Source organism: Tinamus guttatus, unplaced genomic scaffold (assembly GCF_059628265.1).
Source record: "Tinamus guttatus ecotype Peru unplaced genomic scaffold, ASM5962826v1 Tinamus_guttatus_pri_ptg000503l, whole genome shotgun sequence".
Taxonomy (NCBI): domain Eukaryota; kingdom Metazoa; phylum Chordata; class Aves; order Tinamiformes; family Tinamidae; genus Tinamus; species Tinamus guttatus.
Genome location: NW_028289037.1, coordinates 3324772 through 3346298, shown reverse-complemented (window position 1 = coordinate 3346298; position 21527 = coordinate 3324772). Strand labels below are relative to the sequence as shown.

Here is a 21527-nt window from a genome sequence, read left to right as displayed (position 1 = left end):
AACGTGTATATTGTGTGTAAAAAAGAACAAAAACGCTCAGGAAACCATTCAAAAAAAAATAAATCCCTTTCAAAACATTTTTCCTCTTTCCCCCATCCTATTTACGACTTAGCTGCAATATTATGCCCGCGTAGCGTAGGCAGGTGAAAATTATCACGAATGCTAACAGAAGCTGGTATTCACTCTTAAAGAACTTAAATTCTTACTCTGATAGTTCTCTGTTCTCTACAGATTATCACTGACAACATCCCTTCAGTCTGATCCAGGAAGTATACACACACGCTCAAAAAAAATTGTTGAAAGGCTTCATTTTTGAATGAAGCCTTTTTGTACTGCAGGCTTATCACATAAAGCTTGCTTTTTTGTTTTTGTTTGTTTGTTTGTTTTTCCCCATTTTCTTTGTTCAATTTTAAAATCAAAATCAAGACGGAAAGTATCTCTCCCATCTAAAGTTGTTGTCTCCTACTTCACCTTATGGTAAAAAAAGGTGACTTATCAGAACATTTTTGCCCTAGAAAACCTCAGAGGTGTTCTCTGGCACTCTACTATCTAAATACATTAGGAAAATATGAACTTAAAAAAAAAATCCTCTAGAACTAGAAATGAAAGTTTAGACAACCATTTATGAGGCCAGACTTGCTTCACTGATTGCAAAAAGGACAAGATTCCCCTCTGCAAGATCCAGAGTTAATGAACATTTCTTCCAATAGCCTCCTCTTAGCACAAGGTTATAAATATTGTATGACAAGCAAACAACTTGCACGGTTTTTCAGAAATACTGTGTCCTGTTATTACTCAAAATATACACACTTAGCTTACCAGTCACATCATAGACAGAAAAACATTAGTAGACATTCAATAATGTTGGCTGATCAGCTGCTCCACAGGGTCCTCAGATGTCATACAATTTGAAGAACCCTAGTGAAAAGCCATGTTTTTCTGATAAAACCTTCAACTGTTATTTGCTTAACTAGGGCAAATTTAAAATAAATTTGCTATGTCTGTTAATACAAACCCACATTCTTGTAACTAGAAGAAAAAAAATATATAAAACCTGTTACTTTAAATGAACAGAACTGCACTGCAAGGTAAACACTGAAATAACATTAGCTGTTTATGTGTTGAGAATATATGCAAAATTAAGTAAAACAAAAGAATCAACCACTGATGGAAGTGCACCAAGTTTTGATCTGTTAGGATGTAACTGTGCAAAGCTAACTGAAGACCTACAGGTCAGACACAGAGCAGCAGAAAAACTTAATTTCTCACAGAGCTCTAGAGGGATCTGGACTGTATATGCTGCTCCCTGCTCCCTCCATGGAAGCACCTGGAAAGCCCTAGCCCAGAAGTTGCCCCTGCTGGTCTAGCGCATAGGAGCATTATAGAGACAAGAGACGCTGCCCACACCTGAACTCCTCTGGTGCTTGAACTGAGTAAGAGGAGGGATCTCCACCCAAATCACTAGGTAACCGCAGTTTCTGGTATTTTAAGGCTCAAAAAAAATTAAAAAACAAAAAGGGTGCTAGAACTTCTAAAACCAGAAAAACACTATGTATCTACTAATGGTGCTTGACACTAAGAAATAAAGTGCAAGTTTGTCTGTTTGTGCTTATGCTAGAAAAATACACAGTATATTAGAGTGAAGTTAAAATACAGTAAATGCAGATTTTAAAATATTTTTTGCAGGTGATTAAACAAAAACAGACCAAAAATGAAGGAGTGGAGAAAAGGGACGGAAGAATACATGCTAAGGCCACGATTTCTTGTTCAGAGTTAATTACTTGATTTCTTTTTCCTACAGCAACTATGCATTAATTTGCCTGCTGAAACAGACTTAATTTTACAAGTCAGTGGAAATTAGGTACATATTCAAGAATACAATCAAGGCTGGCATCTCCCTTCTTGATGGGAAACAAATTAGGAAAAAAAAAAAAAAAAAAAGAGCCTGAAAACAATGATCTTCAGTTTGGGTATCAATATCCATGGAGCTCTTTCAGCTCCTGAGCCCAAAAAATGCCAGTGAAGACGCTGGCATTTCACAGAGAGAGAGAGAAGCCCGACCAGGATGAGAAACTAAGATGCTCCCCCTCACAAGGCAGCCTTGAAGATGAAATTCATTTTACAGGTTATTGCTAAGCCAGCTGTGTGACAACAGGGCAACATTTAGCTTCTGTAGACTGCAGATGACAAGTGATGTTAAAATACTGACTTGGTCCCCATCAAAGTGATACCAATGCAAGAGTCCATAACTTCAAGCATCTACGCCACATTAATATAAAAACACTAGATGCCTACATAAAAGTACAAAATTATGCATTTTTTCTTAATCACAATCATTAGTAATTAAAGCCGTACTGCTTATAATTGAAATTATATATGCATATAAAATTTGATATATATCTGTGCATACATCACTGCACATTACATATATAAAAATAAATATAAAATATGCAATATATAACGCAATATACATAGACCTTTCATTCTTCCAAAGACTCTGTTCTGTTCTCTACTTCTTCACACCTTAAAATAAAGATAAAATGGAGAACTTTAAATAGCATCATTCCAGTAAGATTTATTGAAAACTAAATCTTATGTTCATGTTTCAATTATCTTCTGAATTTTCAGGAGAAATTTTACAGCAATTACTTTTACCTTGTTAAAAATTTTGTGATTATGATACATGAAGTCAACCAAGCTAGTAACTAACAAACTAGTATCTTATTTTTTTCCACAGAAAAATATTAAAAGCAATAGCAATTGTGCATCAAAAAAAATAAAGAATCAGGCACTTAACGTACCATTTTCACATTCTGCAATTAGAAGTTATTTAACTTATTAATAATAGCCCACAAATGCATTTTAGTACTGTAAGAAGTTATTGTGTTTGTGTGCATTATAAGCAAAACCAACACAAATTACCATGATTATCCTAGCTGATCCTAATCCAGAGGGCAGTAAGTCTTTATTTAGAATTGTTCTACCAGGAAACTTAGTTCTCACTCTTTGAGTTAGCTGCAGACAAGGGTTAGGATAAAGAACAACCTCCCACTTCAGATATTTCACAAATATGTAAAAGACACTCCTAATTCTTGGATCATTATGGATACAGAACATTCAGGCTAAAACAGACCTAAACCTCTCACTGATGCATGTTAATTTGCATAGTGGACCTCCTATTTACATTACAACTAATCCAAACCCCACTAAAGACAAGAGTCTCTATTGACTTTAGTGGCATTAAACTGGCCAAATGGTCCAAGCAAGTTTATTTAACATGCAGTGTCTATTTAGCACAATTTGCTGCTTCGTTTATTCCTCAAAATCCTGTAAACAGAATTTCAGTCAATCAGTTTAGCTTTTCAAATTAACAGAATAGCACTGGAGAGTGGTTTCCATTTCTCAACAGACATATTATAGAAAGTTGGTTGCACTACCTCATTACTCTTGCTTTGTGAAAGAGCCAGGCTATCATTTGTCAGTTCTTCATCATCTGCATTATTCCTGTTAAGGACTTTATTCTTCTTCTTCTTGGATCCTCCATCACTAGCTGTGCTGCTATTATCTTCTTCATTGCCTTCCTCATCATTGTCATCCTCATCACTTCCGCTCCCGTCATCTTCATCATCCTCATTATCTCCATCGCTTCCCTCTTTCCGTAGTGCATTTTTTCCTTTTCTTTTCTCAGCAGTAGGCCGCCAGTCATTATCATCTTCACTATCATAGTCATCCATATCGTTTAGTTCCTCCATTGACACAAAATCCAGCAAAGGTCGGTTCCTGCGCAAATTCCATTTTTTGGGTTCACTTGTCTGTTCATCTGCCACGGGATCAGGTTCAGCTGCTTTCTCTTTCTCCTTCTTTTTTTTTGGCTTTTCTTCTTCTTCTTCCTGATCTTTCTTTTCAGTTTTAATTACCTCCTTGTCTGCTGCTGGCACCTCTTCTTCAGTGGAACTTTTTAGCTGTTGCTCTTCTGCTTTCTCTTCTGGCAATTCCTCCTCCAAGATATTTTCTTCTGATTCAGTACAGGAACCTTCACCACTGTCCTTTGAAGCATCTTCACTCCCGTGACCACTTCCTTCAGAATCTGTTAAGCATATGAAAATTTAAAAAAAGTTCTGACACAAATGTACCCCCAAAAAATAAACTCTGTTGAAGCAAGTTGTTAAACAAAAGAATGATGCACGTTCCTCCCTCATAAGGAACTTCACCTATATTTTCAGTTGATGCAGCTGCTATTTCGAGTGGTATGTTGAGAATCTCTTAAACACGAGCACATTTTAAGATGGCAAAATAGATGGTAGAATTAATTAAATGAATGTTAAGTGTTCTTTTCAACTGCAGCTTATATTAACAACAAGCAATAGCACAAAACAGATAAAAGTGTCCATGTTAAGTCACATCTTAGACTGCTTATGCTTAGACTGAGCATTCCTGTTCTAAGTTTTGGCAATATTTTCTAAATATTCAAAATACTGAAAATAAAATAGCTAACCCATAAAAGAGACTAAAAATTACAAAATGAAGAATTTACATGGCAAGTATCAACAACAATGCAGCTAATCATATGTTCTGTTTTAGGCTTGGTTCTTCTTTATCTATTTATTTTTTTTCTTTCTTTCCAATGGTATTGTACTTATTAATCCCACAAGAGTCATGCTTGATTCAGTGCTGAAGCTGGAAACTATGCATAAATTCTAACCTTATAAAACCCATGATATTATTCAAATCAAAAGATAGGGAAGAGGAGTGGATCCCTATCCAACAACAACAAAACAAAGTCTTATGTCTCTCTCAACTTTTATTCTCCCAGCACTTTTAATTTACAGTATTAGTTTTAATGAAGAAATTTTAAAAATATAAGAAAAAGTACAAAGTTGCTTCAACCAATTAAGAGATCAGTGAGGCAACTGCTACAATTTTCAAGTTGTTCAGAGGCATCAACAGCTTCTCTGTGAATTGTCAGGTATGGGTAAATGCAACTAGAAAAGAAACAGGTTAAGTCTTTAAAACGAAAAAATCCCCTTTTTTTTTTTTTTTTTTTTCTTTTTACTACATTTTACTTACTAGCCAAAAGGAATAATGCTCAATATTACCCTAGTAAGAGAGAATTTCTGTGCATATCCATCTCTGTGTAAAGCCAAATAAACCAAGCAACCAAGCAGCAGTGTGCTTCCCATGCCAGTAAAAGACTATGCTGTGCATTTCATACACTGCTTTATTTTAGCTCTACAGAAACTATCTATGACTAACCAGTAATTCAGCTGTTAACTGTATGTACTGGACAATTTTATTCTTTATGTGTACGCTTGCATGGGAAAAAGAAAGAATCTGATGAATAAATTATATAATTATCAACGGAAATATTTTTTTTTTTTTTTTTAAAAAAAAAAAGAACTACCAACTGCAACACTATTGTCACTTATTAAGATCAGGTGAATGATATATCTTGCAAGCTTATAAAAAGTAAAAGATACATACACATATTCTACTTTATAGAAAGCAAGGAGAATGCCATCACAAAAGATATAGTGCGGATTTCTGCTCTAGCAGTAATTTAGTTACTGTCCTACAACTGCCAGCCTTAGCGGCAGCAATAAAAATACAAATATAAAAACTGAAGTTTTGAAATAAAAGAATACATATGTAAAAAAAAAAAAAAGGTATTAACTAATATGCAATCTAATAACTTACTTTTATGTTACAATAGCTTTTCTTGGATACGTATTTGTCAGCTCCTCAAAGTTAGACTGTACTGGTCATGCCTATTACAGACGTCACATGCACGTTTAATAGCAAAGTGTATTTTACATTCTATTTCACAGGCTCTTATGTAATTTAGTACTAAGAATATTAAATACAATAATGATTCTGAATATATGTATCTAAAAATTAAAACAAAATACATGTAGTTACTTCGCACCTATCGCCAATTCTGTACCTCTGAAATTTTTAATCAAGTTAAATATACTTATGTTAGATTCCACAGTATTAAAAATGCAAACAATGTTAAATCTGCCCTATAATGCCATTGGGCATTACACATCTCAGCAGGAATAAGGTAGCAGATTGTTTTCTGTGCCAGAATTAGCTGCATTTTTAAGCTGCCTTATTATATTTTCTTTTGGTTTACACCTCCATTATAATGCCATGACAACAATTTAAGGTTTCTGGGCACTCTAATTGTGCTAATTAAACTTAAATATCTTCTAAAATTAAGACTTTCACTTCAGCTTTTCTTGGATCTCGGTCTGGGGACAGTTTCATCTCCACTAACATTCTAAGTTGCCCATAGTGATTTTATAAATCACTACGTTGTAGCACTGAGAATACCCTCCAGCTGCTTCACACAGTGCAAACAATATAAATCAGAGAATAAACTGTAGTTCTGTTCATTGGTGTCCTTCAAGTTCTCTCTACCTTTGTCTTTTACCTGCACATTATGTTTTCTATCTTTCTTCTGCTCAGATTTCTTTGTATGCATGTGCACCCCTGAGATAACTGCACTGAGGGATATCCCTCTTCTCTCTGAATACATCCACTATGATGGGTACTTTCCTAGAAGAGCTATTTAGTGATAACAGCTATTTTTGCAGCCGTTCTTGTGTCAGATACACTTACAATTTGGAAGAGGCTGTAGCATACAATTTTCTCCATCAAAGAAATTCCTAAAGAATGGCTCTTTCAAATCGGCAGCCATATCCTGTTGTCCCCTATGGGAGAGGAGCCAAGCTACTCTCAGAGAAGCATGGGGCCAGGTACACTGGCATCTATTAAAGAATACAGAGCTCCACTGAGAACAAGTACCAGAGGTCACGGCTGTGGGCAAGGCATCATTTATCCCAGTGCCGCTCGTAGCTTCAGTTCCGCTGAGCACAACAGCAGGTGGCAGCCAACTCCAAAGAGGGCAATTCTGCGAGGAATTCACAGAATTCAAAATATATGTGCTCCAGCAGCAACTGAAGAAAAAAACGTGATTGACAGTTGTGAGTCAATAGGAATTGACTATTAATCTCCACATAAGTTGTTTTCAGATATATGCTATGCACAATACTGCGGTGGAAAGTTATTACACCACTGAAATCACGACCGTAAAAAGCTCTACAATTAAATAAACTTTTCCAAGGATCATTTTAAAAGTAACTTTCAGCTCAGCATCCCATAAATTTGTGTGTTCTCATAAAATAAATATTAAAAAAAAGTGCATGGAGAGTAAGAACTACTCTGTTTAAGTACATGGACACCCACAGGCTGATTCTTACCTGCAGGATACAGCTTACCAATAACTTTTCTTGCTCATTTTTAATTGAAGATTAATTAAAACACTAACTCCTCAGACTCAGTTTGGGGTCTGGTTCTTACAGAAATAAAGCCTGACGAATGTAGGTGGCAGAACAGAAGTGCCTGGCACCATTTGGGAAATTTCTTCAATTTGGTTAAAAAATTTCATTCTTTCTTTTTCATTATTTTGCAAGAGACAGCAGCCGTTACCATCACCCAGTTCAGATGTGTCTCCACATTTGTTTCCTATACTCCAGGTGGACACATGGCTTACATGCAAAATCACCCTGACATCACTGGTAGAAGCCTCAGCTCCATAAAATGCTTTGGTAACAGCAGAACACACTAAAATACTTCCTTACAAGAACAGCTCCAGAGATCACAAAAAACCGCTTATATATGTGCTATACAGAATATGGGTAAGAAAAGCTGCATTGACTACACTTCTGATCTTGAAATAGCAGATAAATTAAAAAAAAAAATCAAGATTTAAATTAACCAGAAAACTCTGATTTTTTTAAGCATACATATATATAAAAAAAAAAAAGAGAGAGAGAAAAAGCAGAGAAACCTAGGTTACACATGAAAATATATAAGCTGCCAATTTGCCAAAGGCCACACTTTGGGACTGGTAAATTCCCACTTGCATTTGTCTAGTAGTCTGAAGTCAGAGAGCTCCATAACACCAAGATCCATCAGCTTCAGCTGTACTGAAAGCAGGAATGGCCATGGCTTAATAGCTCACTTTTCACTGTAACTTCAAATAGAAGAATCTAGCGATCAGTTATATTTATGACATTGGATTTTTATCCTATTTTGTAGGTAATCATACCATGATATCCTAAGTATTTAACACTGGCAGGCTACTAGCAATTTAATACTGGTAATATTGACAAATAAAAAAAAATGACATTGCCAAACATAGCTAAGAACAAATAGCACAAAATAGATTAAGATAAAGAGAAGAGAAAATGATTTTTCATCTAATTGCAAAAAATATATATCTAAGCTTTGCTATTAATTACAGATGTAAATTGGGAAGACCAGGAAATGAAACTACGATTACAAACTCATAATCACACTTGTTTCCAATTATGGTGTATTTAATTTAATTGGAAAAAGGATGAAGACTCAGAGGAACATAAATAAAAATTGTCTAGTACTCTCTGTGGCAGAACTCTCACTTCGACACCAGCAGAAATTATATCACATAGCATTTCAATAGATGTCTGCTCAAGTCTGAAAGTGCTCAGCACAGTACGGTGCCCATCTTGACTGAAGTCACTAGCAGTTGTCTCAATTTACAGTGCTGCAACACAGATGGAGTGGTAGCACTACTTCCTAATTTTTTGACACATCCCAGTTTCAACTGCAGTCTTTATCCATTTATGTTATCAAACTTCATTCATTTGGGATGAAACATTACATGCTACATGATTTCCTTTAGCAAAGCTGCAGTCCAAATAATCCATACAGCTGAATTCCAATGCAAATGATTCTACCCTTCTTGAAAGTGAAGTTAGATGAAAATATGAATATTTAATATTGACTAGAACACTTTTTCCCAGGTATATCTTCAAGTTCCATGTCATACAGAAGACAGCCAACATCTGTAAAAGGATTGAGCCTGTGTCTGGAATTAAGCATGTCTAGACTTCAGAAGTGACCAGACTGTAGAGGGCCACTCCACGGAGCTAATAAAGCTGAAAGGAACTTTCTCCAGCAGCATAAAACACACAAGAGATGGGCAGATACAAGAGATGGGGAAATGGACAAGAAAGCAGTGAAGTAGAAGGTCATGAAAATCCTGTTTTCGCAAGCCTGATGGACAAAGCAGAATGACCTGAAACAACAAGCCAGGACTCTGTAAAGAAAAGACTGTTAAGAGATGAAGAGACATAAAGAATCACCGTCGGGAGAAAAATAAAATTAAGGGCATCCCACGGCAAAACCCACCCTGCCTGCACGCTGGAATAAAAAGATGAAACAGTATTCCCTTACTGGCAATGAACACCTGGAAGAGCAGAAAGCTCATGGCTTCTCAAGACAATATAGACTGAAGTCACCAGTCAGCTTCTCCAAAGAGTCAATCTAAGTGGCACCTGAACAGATAAAGGTCTTGCTCACACGGATGACATTACCCCACAGAGCACAATATCTATATTTATCATTTCCTCAAAGAGGGAAAAGACCCTTCATACTTCCACTCAGAAGAAGTGCTTATTAGGGTTGCAAAGGCAAGCTATCAAATGAATGCAAGAATTCAGACTGTGTAAAATATTCACCTAATAATTAGTTATTCAATATTTTCTCTTACCTTCGGTATTTATTGAATCATTTAATATTTTTTCTGTTACATATGATTTAAGTTCTTCCTCAAAAATGAAACTACTAGTTTCTTCATCAATATTTCAGCAGTGTCCATTATTACGGCCAAGTATTTTGGTGCTTCGGACATTATATAGCAATATTCTGCCCAGAAAGCAACAATGGAATATCCATTTCACCGAGACAACAAATTACAGAAGGATAAAGATACATGCAACCTTTTATTTCTACATCAAGACACCTGCTTTTTTTCAGAATATCTAACATAGGCACTTATATGAATAATTTTCTATGTTTTAAAATGTGCTCCTATTGATCTTGGTTGCAAGAATAACATATAATAAGTAGGGCTCCATGCTCAACATCAAAAAAGTCATTTGCAAATGCCTCTAAAAAAATTTATGTTAGGAGACCTGCAACAGAAGCAGTGGCAGAATCCAGTTCTTCAAGGCAATATTCAACCATATTCAATTATTCCTAGCTATGCTGCTGCAAACAGCTATTGAAATTTCACTCCTTAAACTCACAACATAATCCTTGTTCAGGGGTCATACTAAATGTCTCAGCATCATTTCAATTTTAGCATGAGCTGCCAAAAATGACTGACTTCACTGATCAAAGATAAGAAAATAAATAAATCTCTGCTTTGGAATCCTACTGGGAACAGCAATACAACAGCACGCTGCGTTTTACATCAGTACTGCTCAGGCTGTGCTCATCAAATTAAAAAAAAAGTATATTCTAGTTAATTCAAAAGCAAAATTTCAAATAACTGATTTTTATTGTGAAATATACGATTAAATAGCTTCAATTCAGAACAGCACAGTACCTTCATTTTAAGTCACATTTGCATACTCTGGTTTCTAAGGACCATAGCGTTTGTTTCGAGCAGATCTCACACTAAGATTATATATTACAATAGGAAAAAAAAAGTCAAGATGCTGATAAAACAAAAAAAAAGAAATAAACAGTACTTTAAAATATAGCACTATTACCTTATATTATGTAGCAATAGTGACAGGCAAGCCATAAAAAAATACTTCATTTGACACTAAAATGATCTATCCAAAGGCAATAGGCCTGAAAACTAGTTGCATTCAGAAAATTTACAAGTACATAACAGTTCTAAAATCAATTCCCCTAAAAGGACATTGAAACAAATGAGATCTCTAAAGTAAAAAAGGCAATAGCTGCCTACTGACATGAACTAAATTCAAATGAAAAAGAACTAAGTACATTGTAAGAAAAGAACATACCTCCCACAGGGATTTCTGGGAGGTTGGGAGGTTAGAGAGTTGCTACTATCTTCAATAATGAAAATATCTAGTAAGGTACCGGGACTCTGGATATAGAAATGTAAAATAACATAACATAACATAACATAAAACCACACCTTCCTAAAAGCTTCTTCCTCAAAGGACGTACTAAGTGCCAACTACTCAAATCCTTACTGCATCATGTATTCCCAGAAATCTGCCAGAACAAAGAGCGTACAGAACAGTCGAACTGTTCAGCACTCAATTCTGTTAAACTTTCACAGCATCATCTGTTACTGCTTAGCATTTACCATACTAATGCTGGAGATGGATGAAATATAATCAACACAGGGTAAACAACTTCAGAATTCTTTAAATGCAGTATTTAAAGATTTGCTTTGGTTTTTCATTTAAACATTGCTATTTTTAGGTGCATGTGTGGATCAAATAAACGTACAATGCAGAGCTGTTGTACTACCATACCTACAGAACCTTTCTGAAAGCATGAGTCAATTTATGGCCATTTTCAATACATATTCCTTCTATCACATTTAATTATTTTTTCACAAATAAACAAAAACTGAAATCCCAAGCAAATATTATATTCTAATACAGACTATGATTTTCAAAAGGCTTTATATAGACAGACCTCCATGGTCACTGAAAAAAAGAAAAGGAAATAATAATTACATAATTGAAGGTTGAATTTCATAGTGAGAAAATGGAGAATCTATTCTCTATCACTCACAATCCAGAATTCGTCTAGTAGAGTGTTTACATATATATATACGCACACCCACATATAACTTTGAAATAAATATGTTCAAAGTCCCTTTATTTCACTACTACTTCTGTGCAAATCTCAAATGTACAGCCAAGTTCAAGGACGACATACTAGACAAGCTTCATTTAGACAAGCATAGCTGTTCTATTTCAAATATTCTGCAACTATGTAAATAGTATGACCCATAATAACTCAATTTTATTTCAATTTAAGCAGCTGTATGTTCACAAAATTTTCTTCCCTCAACCTCTCCGAACCTTCACAACTTTTGCCTTTCAAATTAAAGAAAACCTTTCAATAAAGTGTAAAGTGTCAAACTCGGCTGCTCTTTCAAACTATTTTCGCTACATCTTAAATTTTACTAAACAGAGTATTAACTTCTCCTATAAGTGACATAGGTTCTGAAATGCCAAAACAAAGCTATGAATGCAGATAAACAATATTGAATTGTTTATTTCCCCAAAATGAAGTTAGGCTTAGAATACTCTTAGAAGGCACATTGTCCCGCTATGTGTAAAAGTCAAAGAGGGGATTAACTAGAATGGAATGCTGCATTCTGAATAGTTGACTCAGCAAGTTTTATTTACCAATTCTTTTATTTTATTAATGGCTGTCATCTAATGTAGATATATGTAAAATATATACATTCTCTGTATTATGTGTGCATCTCATATATCCCATTGCCAATTCTTCTCTTCTTAAATTGTGCCTTTCCTACTCTTCCACTGTAGGGAGCTTTACACTGACAACTAAAAAACTATTTCCTATTACAGCAATCTTTTTCTCTAAGAAAGGCAACAGTCTTACCTAAAAGAAAGAGTCATTCCCCTTCAAACAAAATAATCCTCTAAATCCCTAGCCACTTTTACAGAGACATCAGCTTTACTCTCAGAAGTCTCTTTAGCCTCCTTCTATCACAGCAGCCAAGGGCAGCCTAAGCTTGGGAAAAAAAATCAGGGTAAACTAGAGCATATTTAACACCTGCACTGAAGAAATGATCATTAAACATTTGTAAGTACATTAATATGAAGAGCTAGATATAAAAGTATGTCTTTAAATGAGACAGAATATTTTTAAAGGTTACATTCAGATGAAAACATTGCTTTGTTATTTCTGTACTGAAGACAAAGGTCTAAGTTATCTGACATGCTGTCATGATGCTTCTATTACATCGTAAACAAACTGCATCCCTCTATTTTCCTGAACGCATGCCACAGAACAGCCAGTGTGCAGTTATCTACAAATATGGCCCTGCCCCCTATTTGCCTCTCCCCGATATACCTGAATTTATTCATTATGCTTTAACATCTTGTTCAAAGTTTCTGTAGATGCGCACTGCAGATATAGAAATTTGTAAGCATAGAAAAGAGGGCAGAACAAAAACCCTTCAAAGGAAGGAAATGCTGCTATAGAGATGTGCACATCCCTCTGCACATCTGGGGGTATCTGAGTGGATACCCCAAGCTTGACTGCTGCACAAATAATAAAAAGCCTGAACAGATTATATTTCCTCTCAAGATTTTCACTCACTCAGTGGATCTAATCTTGAGAAGTTAGACAACTTAAGTTGTTAAGCCCAATAAATTACTGCGAAGAGTTATTTAGCAAAATAGGAAAAGAATCGGAACACTCTTAATTTAAAAACAGCATTGAGTATTTCAAAAGATATCTTTATAGCTAAGGAACACAGCACAGAAAGTACTTCGATGTTCCTGCCAAAACTTGTCTGACACTTGACCGAGTGTCGGCTTTCAGAGTATCTACTGCATCACTGTGAGTTTTCTGTAGGGAAGATTTCAGCTGCGCTTGAAGCATCCTACAGATGTTTCGTCCAATCACTTGCTTCCTATTTCCAGCATAAGAATTCCCATTAACCCATTTCAGGAGTCTCCAAGCTTTACTAACTCACTGCCTCCCAAACAGCTTTAAATGAGCAGCTGGAAAGCAAGCTTTGTTAACAGAAATAAATAAATGAAATAAAGATGAGATAGTTCGGAGGAGAGGAAAGCGCATACTTACCTGAGGCATCTCCAACCTTAAAATCACTGTCATCGGAGCTATCATAATCTAGCGCTTCCAGCAGCGAAGCCGCCAGGGGCTTCACCTGCCTCCTCTTGGAGCTGCGATCCACTGCGGGAGGGGAGGAAAGCGGAGCGCGTTAGTGCCGGGGGGCCCCGCGGGAGCCGAGCGCGGGACCCCGCTGCCCCCGCCACGGCGGGCGCCCCAAGGGACGAGCGCGCAGGAGGGATCTCCCCGGGGAAGGGGCGGGGAGAGGAGCTCGGGGGCACTTACTGGAGCCTGCGCAGGGCGGCAATAACGGCGGCGGCAACGGCAATAACGGCGGCGGCAACGGCAATAACGGCGGCGGCAACGGCGCTGCAGGCGCCGCCCCCCGGCGCCCCTTCCCCGCACAATAGCGCGGCGGCGGCGCCGACCCGGATGCAGACCCGCGCCCGCCGCCGCCCCTGCTGCGCCTGCGCGCCCCGCCGCCGCCGGCCCCCACGGCGCATGCGCGCCTGCTGCGCCGCGCCGTGAGCGGGGCGGCCTCGCGGCGGGGTCGGGGAGGTCCCGCCAGCTGCGAAAAATAATAATAATAATAAAACCCTCTGTTTTTCCTTAACCACATCACGGCAGTCTAGGAGCTAGGTTTAAAACCCCGTAGGGAGAGGCCCACATCCAAGGGGAGCGATGTGGGGCAGTCACCTTGCCCTGGGGAGGCAGCTGCTGGTGCTGCAAAGCCTGTGAGCTTCCCAAGTCCTTGTATGTTTGGGTAGACTGAGAGGATAACCTGCTTTGCTTGCAAGCAGAACAGGGACACTGTAAAATGTGAACTGCTTTGAGGCACTCGTGTGACTTCAAGAGTTTGAGGAATCTGGAAAACAACAAAACAACAAAAAAATGTAGCATGGAGTAGAATGAAACTTGCCACTGGATTGTAACAGCCATTCATGAAAAACGTGTGTTGAATGCTGGAGAAGCAAAATTACTGTGAAATTAGCTCTGTGACCAGGAGCTGAGGGGGGCAGAGGTTGGCCAGGAGGTGAGGGCAAGGGCTTGGGTGGCTTTGCTGCTACCAGCAGCACCCTGGGCCAGAGCCCAAAGAGCAAAGACAGGCAGCGTCCAGGGGAAAACGGGGCCGTTTTTTAGCCAGAGAGCTGCTCAGTGCATTATGTGAGTGCACATCCATTTCTGGGTTTTCAGAACTTTCATAACTTGTTCAGGCTTCCAAGTCTGGAGGTGGAGGTGGAAGTGATACTCCAACTTCTAATCTGGAGTTGAAGCAAAAAGACTGCTGCATCACTCCATTTTCACATTAACAGCTGATGTGTTCACATGGACATCTCCCATTACCTCCACCACTTTGGTTACGTTGTCTGACTGCACAACAAATTCCTTTTTTGATGCCAGCTTGGCATCAGTTACCACAAATTTAGGTTTACAAAGAAGAGCAGGCTGAGGGACCCCCTCAAAAAGTGAGAGCTTTGAGCATATAATATGGTGGAGAGAAAAGTGCTATAGAGAGGTGGGGGAACTTCTGATTCCTTTAAACATGAAAGTCAAAGCAGGTGTGTGTCAAGTGTAGTGTGGACTGTCTGGGTACTGGTTTAGCTTTCTGGAGTTTCCTACAATTCCCGAGTTACTCCAGTTTGTACATACACAGTCCCAGCTAGTCTAGGTGATCACACGGGAGATAATGGCAACCGGTCCCTATTCCTCATCAACATGTTATAGCACCCAACTGTCCATTTTTATTTTCCCCTCTCTATTCCATCCTAGAGCATGAACGCTCTCAGCGCTTCTGCCTTTCTCCAGTACCAGCCCAATTTACTATTCTCCTTTCCCAATATTTCTCTTTATTCTTCCTTTCCCTTTTCCCCCTCCAAAGGAATGTTCTCATTGAAAATAGTATGCACATGTTCTTTGTACTCAGATACATGCTACATGCTCATTCCTCAATAAGTAAATAAAAAAATAAAAATATGCGGAATCCAAACATCTGAAATTCCTTTTTTTTTTTTTTTTGCCTTTTCTGTTTTTTAGGAGTTACCAGCAAATCCTCCAGGTTGAACAATAAAAACTAAATAAATCATACAGCCCAGACATTAACAAGAGACACCAGTTCCTCCTCAATCATCATTCTTTAGACATTTCTGGCCCCACAGATTGTCTATTAAAAGATGAGTCCTCCTTTGCTAGATTCAGATCTCCTTTAACAAATTTGGACTATTTTAAATTGCGGGAAAAGAAGAGAAAGTTCTTAACGCCAGATGAAAGAAGCCTTCAGGGAGGACATCTGATCCCCTTATTTCTGCAAGGCCTTTGCAAATCCCAGCAGATGATAAAAAATAACGAAATACTAGGTTGCCTTTTTGCTTCCAGAAATGAGGTATTAATAATGCAGTGCTGGCAGTGAGGTACTTTGCTGTCATTACTGTATCCATTAAAACAGTTGGAAAGTGTTTTCGGTTCAACATTTTTAAGAAGTACTACACATGCCTACAAAAGAATCATCTTAAAAAGGTCATTTTTAGAGCAAGATTATAAAGAGCCGAAATAATAACTGTAGTGTGAAAATGTCATGCCAGCTCCATCATTAGCATAATATCTAAACTACTTAGAAATATTTCATCATATCAGGTCACGTCAAGCATGTCAGGTTTTCAATTACCAGAGCAGTCCGCTGTCTACACCTCAGGTCTGCGCTTGGGCGCACAGTCTGTTGCAGGAATAGGTGTCTGAACCTCCGCTTCTGTGGCGCTCTTCCACTGCTGGAGAAAAAATCCTGCAACTGCACTTTTACTTTAATAAATGAATCTTTGTTAGTTTTCTGTAAAGACCATTTTAGAAGGAGTTACACAATAGCAAGTCAGGAGAGAATAAAGTCGTATTCACATAAGCTACCTTAAAAGTATCCTTCTTAGGTTAATGAACGCTTTGAGTGTCAAAGAAAGAAATGCTCTAATACAGCACTTCTTCACCTAGAGGATAAACTCAAGAATAAGTATGTTTTTAAATTATCCATCAACTCTGAATGGAGAAAGAATACTAAGAAATCCTATATCTACATTTTTTCCCTGTCAGTGAGCAGACAGTTAAAGCCATGACCTACCTGCTTGAATCCAAACACCAAACTCTTTTGTTACTCATCAAAACATTACCAGCTCTAGTAGGCAAACTGACCTCTTCAAATATCCTTCCAGAGAGAATTGTTCCGGCTTTCAGTCTTTAATTGTAGTGTAACGGCAAGCTCCTGTCTCGGGGATCTCTGCTCTTTTGTGTTGTGTTATATTGTAAGCCATGAAGAGGAAAAGACTGAATCTGATGTCTTAACTGTTATAAATTACAGAAAGAGGAAATCTAGTATGGATAGTCTCTAAATAGTAAGATTGTGAAATAATAAGCTACGGTCTGCTGCAAGGTCTAGTGCTGTGAAATGCTGCTGGGGAATGTTCCTGCCAGGTAGCAAAACATTTCTTACATCTCTGGCCTCAGTCCATTAATTATGTTTTTTTTTTTCTTTTTTTTCTGATTATGTGGCACACATGTTAAAAAACAGCAATATGAGTATTTAATAGAAGAGCTTTCTGAACTTAAAAATTACAAGATTGGAAAGGTTAAGAAATAACAAATTCGGATTTTTATTTCTGTAGGAATTGTCACAATAAGTAATGTCTATCTATTTTTAGGATTGCAAATTATTTCTAGCCTGTGCATATCTTCCTTACACATATGATCTGAGTTCTGACACACAAAGAGTTTCAAAGAGGCTGTCAAATCTCAATGAATAATAGCTTTTTAGGTCTGTGCATGAAATCTCAGGTTGTCACTAATCATAGACATCAAAGGTAGAGATGGGCCCTTCTCCCTTTCGCTGCAGCAGGTGTTAAATTCAAGGGTTAGGAAAGATGCTGCTATTTCTATTGCTTTTGGACTGACACAATAGCCACACTGCTGCCTTCTGCTCCCTCTGCTCCCAGGGTGGGAATGCACACATTGGCATGGCTCTGGGTTAAGCTCTAGTCCCGCAACCCCGTAATCAAACAGCTATTTTAACCTGAGAAAAACACATCATTTTTGTAGATCTTTGTCAACTCAAGTCTAACAGGCCTAAAACAGAGATCTTCCTACCCTTGCCTCGGCTCTCTGCTTCCCTTTTCTGCATGCTCCGTGACACCGTGTCACCCACGCCCATACAAAGCACAGAGGATTCTGAAGGCTCATCCCTCTTCTCATTTACATCCATGTTGCTTTCACTAGTTTAAGAAAACACTATAGTGATGTAACCATATCTATTTTGAATTATTTTTCCCAGCTTACACCATGGTCCTTTTTCCATTTTTATTCCTCTGGTGAATTCTCCTTTGATGCATCAGTCAAAAATTACTTGGTTTTGATTTTAAGACTCTTCATAGATAACTCTTTCTTGCATGTGCCATTTCTTATGGCAGATGACATTTGCCATACAAATTTCTGCCACACAGTGCATTAGCCTTCTGTTCTCTGTTAAATTTTCAGACAAACTCTTTTATTTTCCAGGCATCCTTCACACTTAAAAGGTTTCATATAAACATCTGCAAAAATATGTTTTTTTTCTCTTAAAATACCCCTTTACCATGCTGCCCCAAATGTTGTAATGTTCAATGGACACTGTCTCTCATATTGTTTTGTGGTTTACTAGTACATCCCTGTCGTATCTATATGCTTTTGTTTCTTCTTTTATGCTCATATTTCTGATTTCTTTGGGGCAGGCTTAATATTTCTATGTTTGTGTCATTTTTCTGTATATAATTTATTCCCAGTGTAGCAGAATTTTGCATCATGATTTAAGTTCCTAGACAGAAAAGCTGTATAAGAAATATTAACAATTGTTATCCTGTGACCTTTAGATTGCAAACTCATCAGAGAAGTTTATTCTCCTTGTAAAGTATATATAATTTGGGCCACAGTATGAACAAATAAGGATAATAATAAATAACTTTAAATAATATTAATAAGAATGATTAATGAGAACTATTAAAGCATGAGAGCGTAGAGGTGTTGTACTGGTTCGTTTTAAGGACCCATCTAAGCTAAGTGGGCAGCCAGAGAAAAGCAGGAGCAGAATAAACAAGTATGATGTTTACACAGATTTTCAAGCTTCCAGTTATTTTCAGTTGTGCAAATTTCTTGATCCTGATGCAGTTTGTCCATTTAGTGGCCTCTAGTGGGTCTTTCTTCTACGAATGTTTCTTCTAAGAACTTGTCCAGTTTGCTGTTACCCACGCAGAGCTTTTTCAACATTGCTTGGTACAGATTCCACAGATCTGCCACCTTAAGGATAAAAAAGAGATTTGTTTTGAACCTGGTTCCTGTCTTCTCCTATCCTCTCTTAAAAGTGCATCTCTTCCTCAGGCTGAAGAATCTCAACCTACTCAGTCACTCCTGATAGGGAAGCTCTGAAGTGTCTCTGATCACCCTCTTTTCCTTATTTGAACTTTTTCCAGACCTTGCCATAATGAGAAGACAGTAGTAAAAGTGTGGGTAAATAATGCATTTATTCAGTTTTCTGATTTGTCCTCCATTCCTGTCCTTTAAGATTTTTTTTTCCTTGGGGTGTATGGGATGAATGACTTGTTCCCTGCACTTACGGGGTGAATCCCATATGACAGCATTGGTTTCTTTGTAATTTATCATAGTGTTTTCTCTTTTTTTTCTTAATATTTTATCTATAGCTGATTCAGCAATAAATTCTAATTCATACAGATCCTGTGCTGAGTCCTCTCTCCCCACAAAACAGCATTCTAGTATGAGACTCTCTTTATTTCTATTCCATGGTGAATACTGATGCAAAAGATTCATTTCCCTGTCTAAATACACGTTTTATGGCAACTTGCCCTGTAGACTCTCTAACATGTTGCTTGTTCTTGCTGTGTTGGATAAATGATTTAGTACTAATTTTGATTCCTTTATCTAGTTGATCCTAAATTCCCCATTCTGCCTAAGGAATCATATTTTTACATTTAATCTGCTAGGGCATGGGTTCCTTTGTATTTTCTTGTTTTGAATGCAGTTTCAGCCCTTTCAAGGGTTTCCTTCTTGCTTTTAATGATCTCCCTTACTTTGCTGTCTAGTGGTTCCAACCTCCTTTTATCTTTTCCCTGTCATTTCCATAGGTGGGAAGCACTGGTGCTGGGATACCAGTACAGTGTTCTCCAGAAGCTTATATGCCTATGAGAATTAAATTCCTTACACTATCCCTTTCACACATCTTATTAGAAGCTTTCTCATTTCTATATGTCCCTTTTGAAGAAGAGCAGAACCAGGGTGGATATTTTGAATTTTGTTGCCTTTGTAGGAATTTCGAAAATGTCTTTAATTAGGTCCTGCTCATCATTCAGTACAAATTCAAGGTTTGTATTTTCTAATGCAAGCTCACTAACCACTTACTCCATGAAAGAGACATTTATAATGCTAACACTTTCATCTCTGCTTTACATCTCAATATGACATTCATCCACTCTGAATGGGGGTAATTGAAGTCTCTCATACAACTGTATTTCCTGCCTTGCTGCCTTCATTTCTCAGAATATTTTCTCAGAATATTGCAGTCAGCGTTGTCCATCCTTTCTCAGTGGTTGTTAATAGAGGCCTTATAGTATAGTGTCCGATTGGAAGAAATCCATACAGATTCTAAGGTACTCAGTGAAGTGGTATGTTTTTTAAAATGAGTTAGTACTAATTTCTTTAATGTCTACTTTAACTTCGGCCTGGGCACAGCTTATGCGATTTCTATGTATACTTTCTGTCTTAATACAATCTTGTCTTCTTCCCACCAAGCTTCCCATAGGTCTGGTATGTCTTTTTATTATTATTATTATTATTATTATTTTATGTGAGGGAAGACATTCCCATTTCTCCATCCTATTTCTTAAATCGTTAGCATTTGTCCATAAGCACATGCACCTCGCTTTTGTTCCCATCTTGTGACCTCATTGAAATAACAATCAGTTAATTTTCCATTTCCCATTGGACCATTCACATCTTTTTATCTTTCACTTGAAGATACAGAACTTCCAAGTTTTCCTTTCCAGCAGCATCATCATTTTAGAACTGTTTTTGTGCACTTGTGAGCTCTCTCCCAGTCTCCAGATTAAACCCTCCATTATAACTTTCTAGATTTTAAGTGTCAATCTTAAAAATCACCTAGGCTGAGAAAGCAAGATGCTTTGGCAGGGTCCAGAATGCACAGCAAGCTCTGCAACCGCTTCACCCTCCAAGAGGGATTTGGCAGCCTGTGCCCAAGACCAGGGCACAAGACCAGGGTGATGTCTCCTGTGACTCTGGATAGGATTTGGAGGAAACAGCTGGGCAAGAAGGTGCTGGAGGAAGCCTTGCTCTCCTGAGGAGCTCTCAGGATCTGCATTTAAGCTCAGGCCCTCACCGTGGTCCTCCCTTGAACTATCAGGCATGTTTGTACTTGGTCTTGTATATCACCGATGCTGACCTGTTGACTTGACTTCCTGGCTTCACCGTGGAGCTGCCTCATCGTGATGTCCATGGCTGGCAATGCTCAGGCCGCTGGCTGGCCCTGGTTACCACTAACCTGCCCTTCTCTTCTCGTTTGGCTGCTGTGGCGCTGTGGGCTGTTGGTGAGGATGCTGCCCTGCTTGCCCAGCCTTCACCATTAGCTCCTCACTCTCCTCCCCATGTGGAGCAGCTCCTTCTTGCTGCTCCCTGACACACTTATTGGTGCCCTGATCATTCAGATGAATTTCAGCTAAAATACTCATTTTATTCTAAAACTGTTCTTCGTTCAAGATGATTTTGCATTCTTTCTCATGCCAGCCAATCAAGGCTCTGCCTTCCAGCTCTTCTCATGGTCCTGTGGGATGCAGAAA

At 38.0% G+C, this 21527-nt stretch overlaps 1 protein-coding gene across 1 annotated transcript in view; it reads right to left on the bottom strand.

Annotated features, from left to right (window-relative positions):
• PHF14 (PHD finger protein 14) overlaps window positions 1–17893 on the bottom strand; it is a 147262-nt gene extending 129369 nt beyond the window's left edge. The window contains exons 1-4 of the mRNA XM_088533441.1: window positions 17779–17893; window positions 13942–14224; window positions 13669–13796; window positions 3438–4087 (exon numbers count right to left, since the gene is read on the bottom strand). Coding sequence (XP_088389567.1) covers window positions 3438–4087; window positions 13669–13796; window positions 13942–14224; window positions 17779–17893 — 1176 coding nt within the window. The remainder of the gene's footprint in view (window positions 1–3437; window positions 4088–13668; window positions 13797–13941; window positions 14225–17778) is intronic.
• Window positions 17894–21527: the final 3634 nt, after the last annotated feature.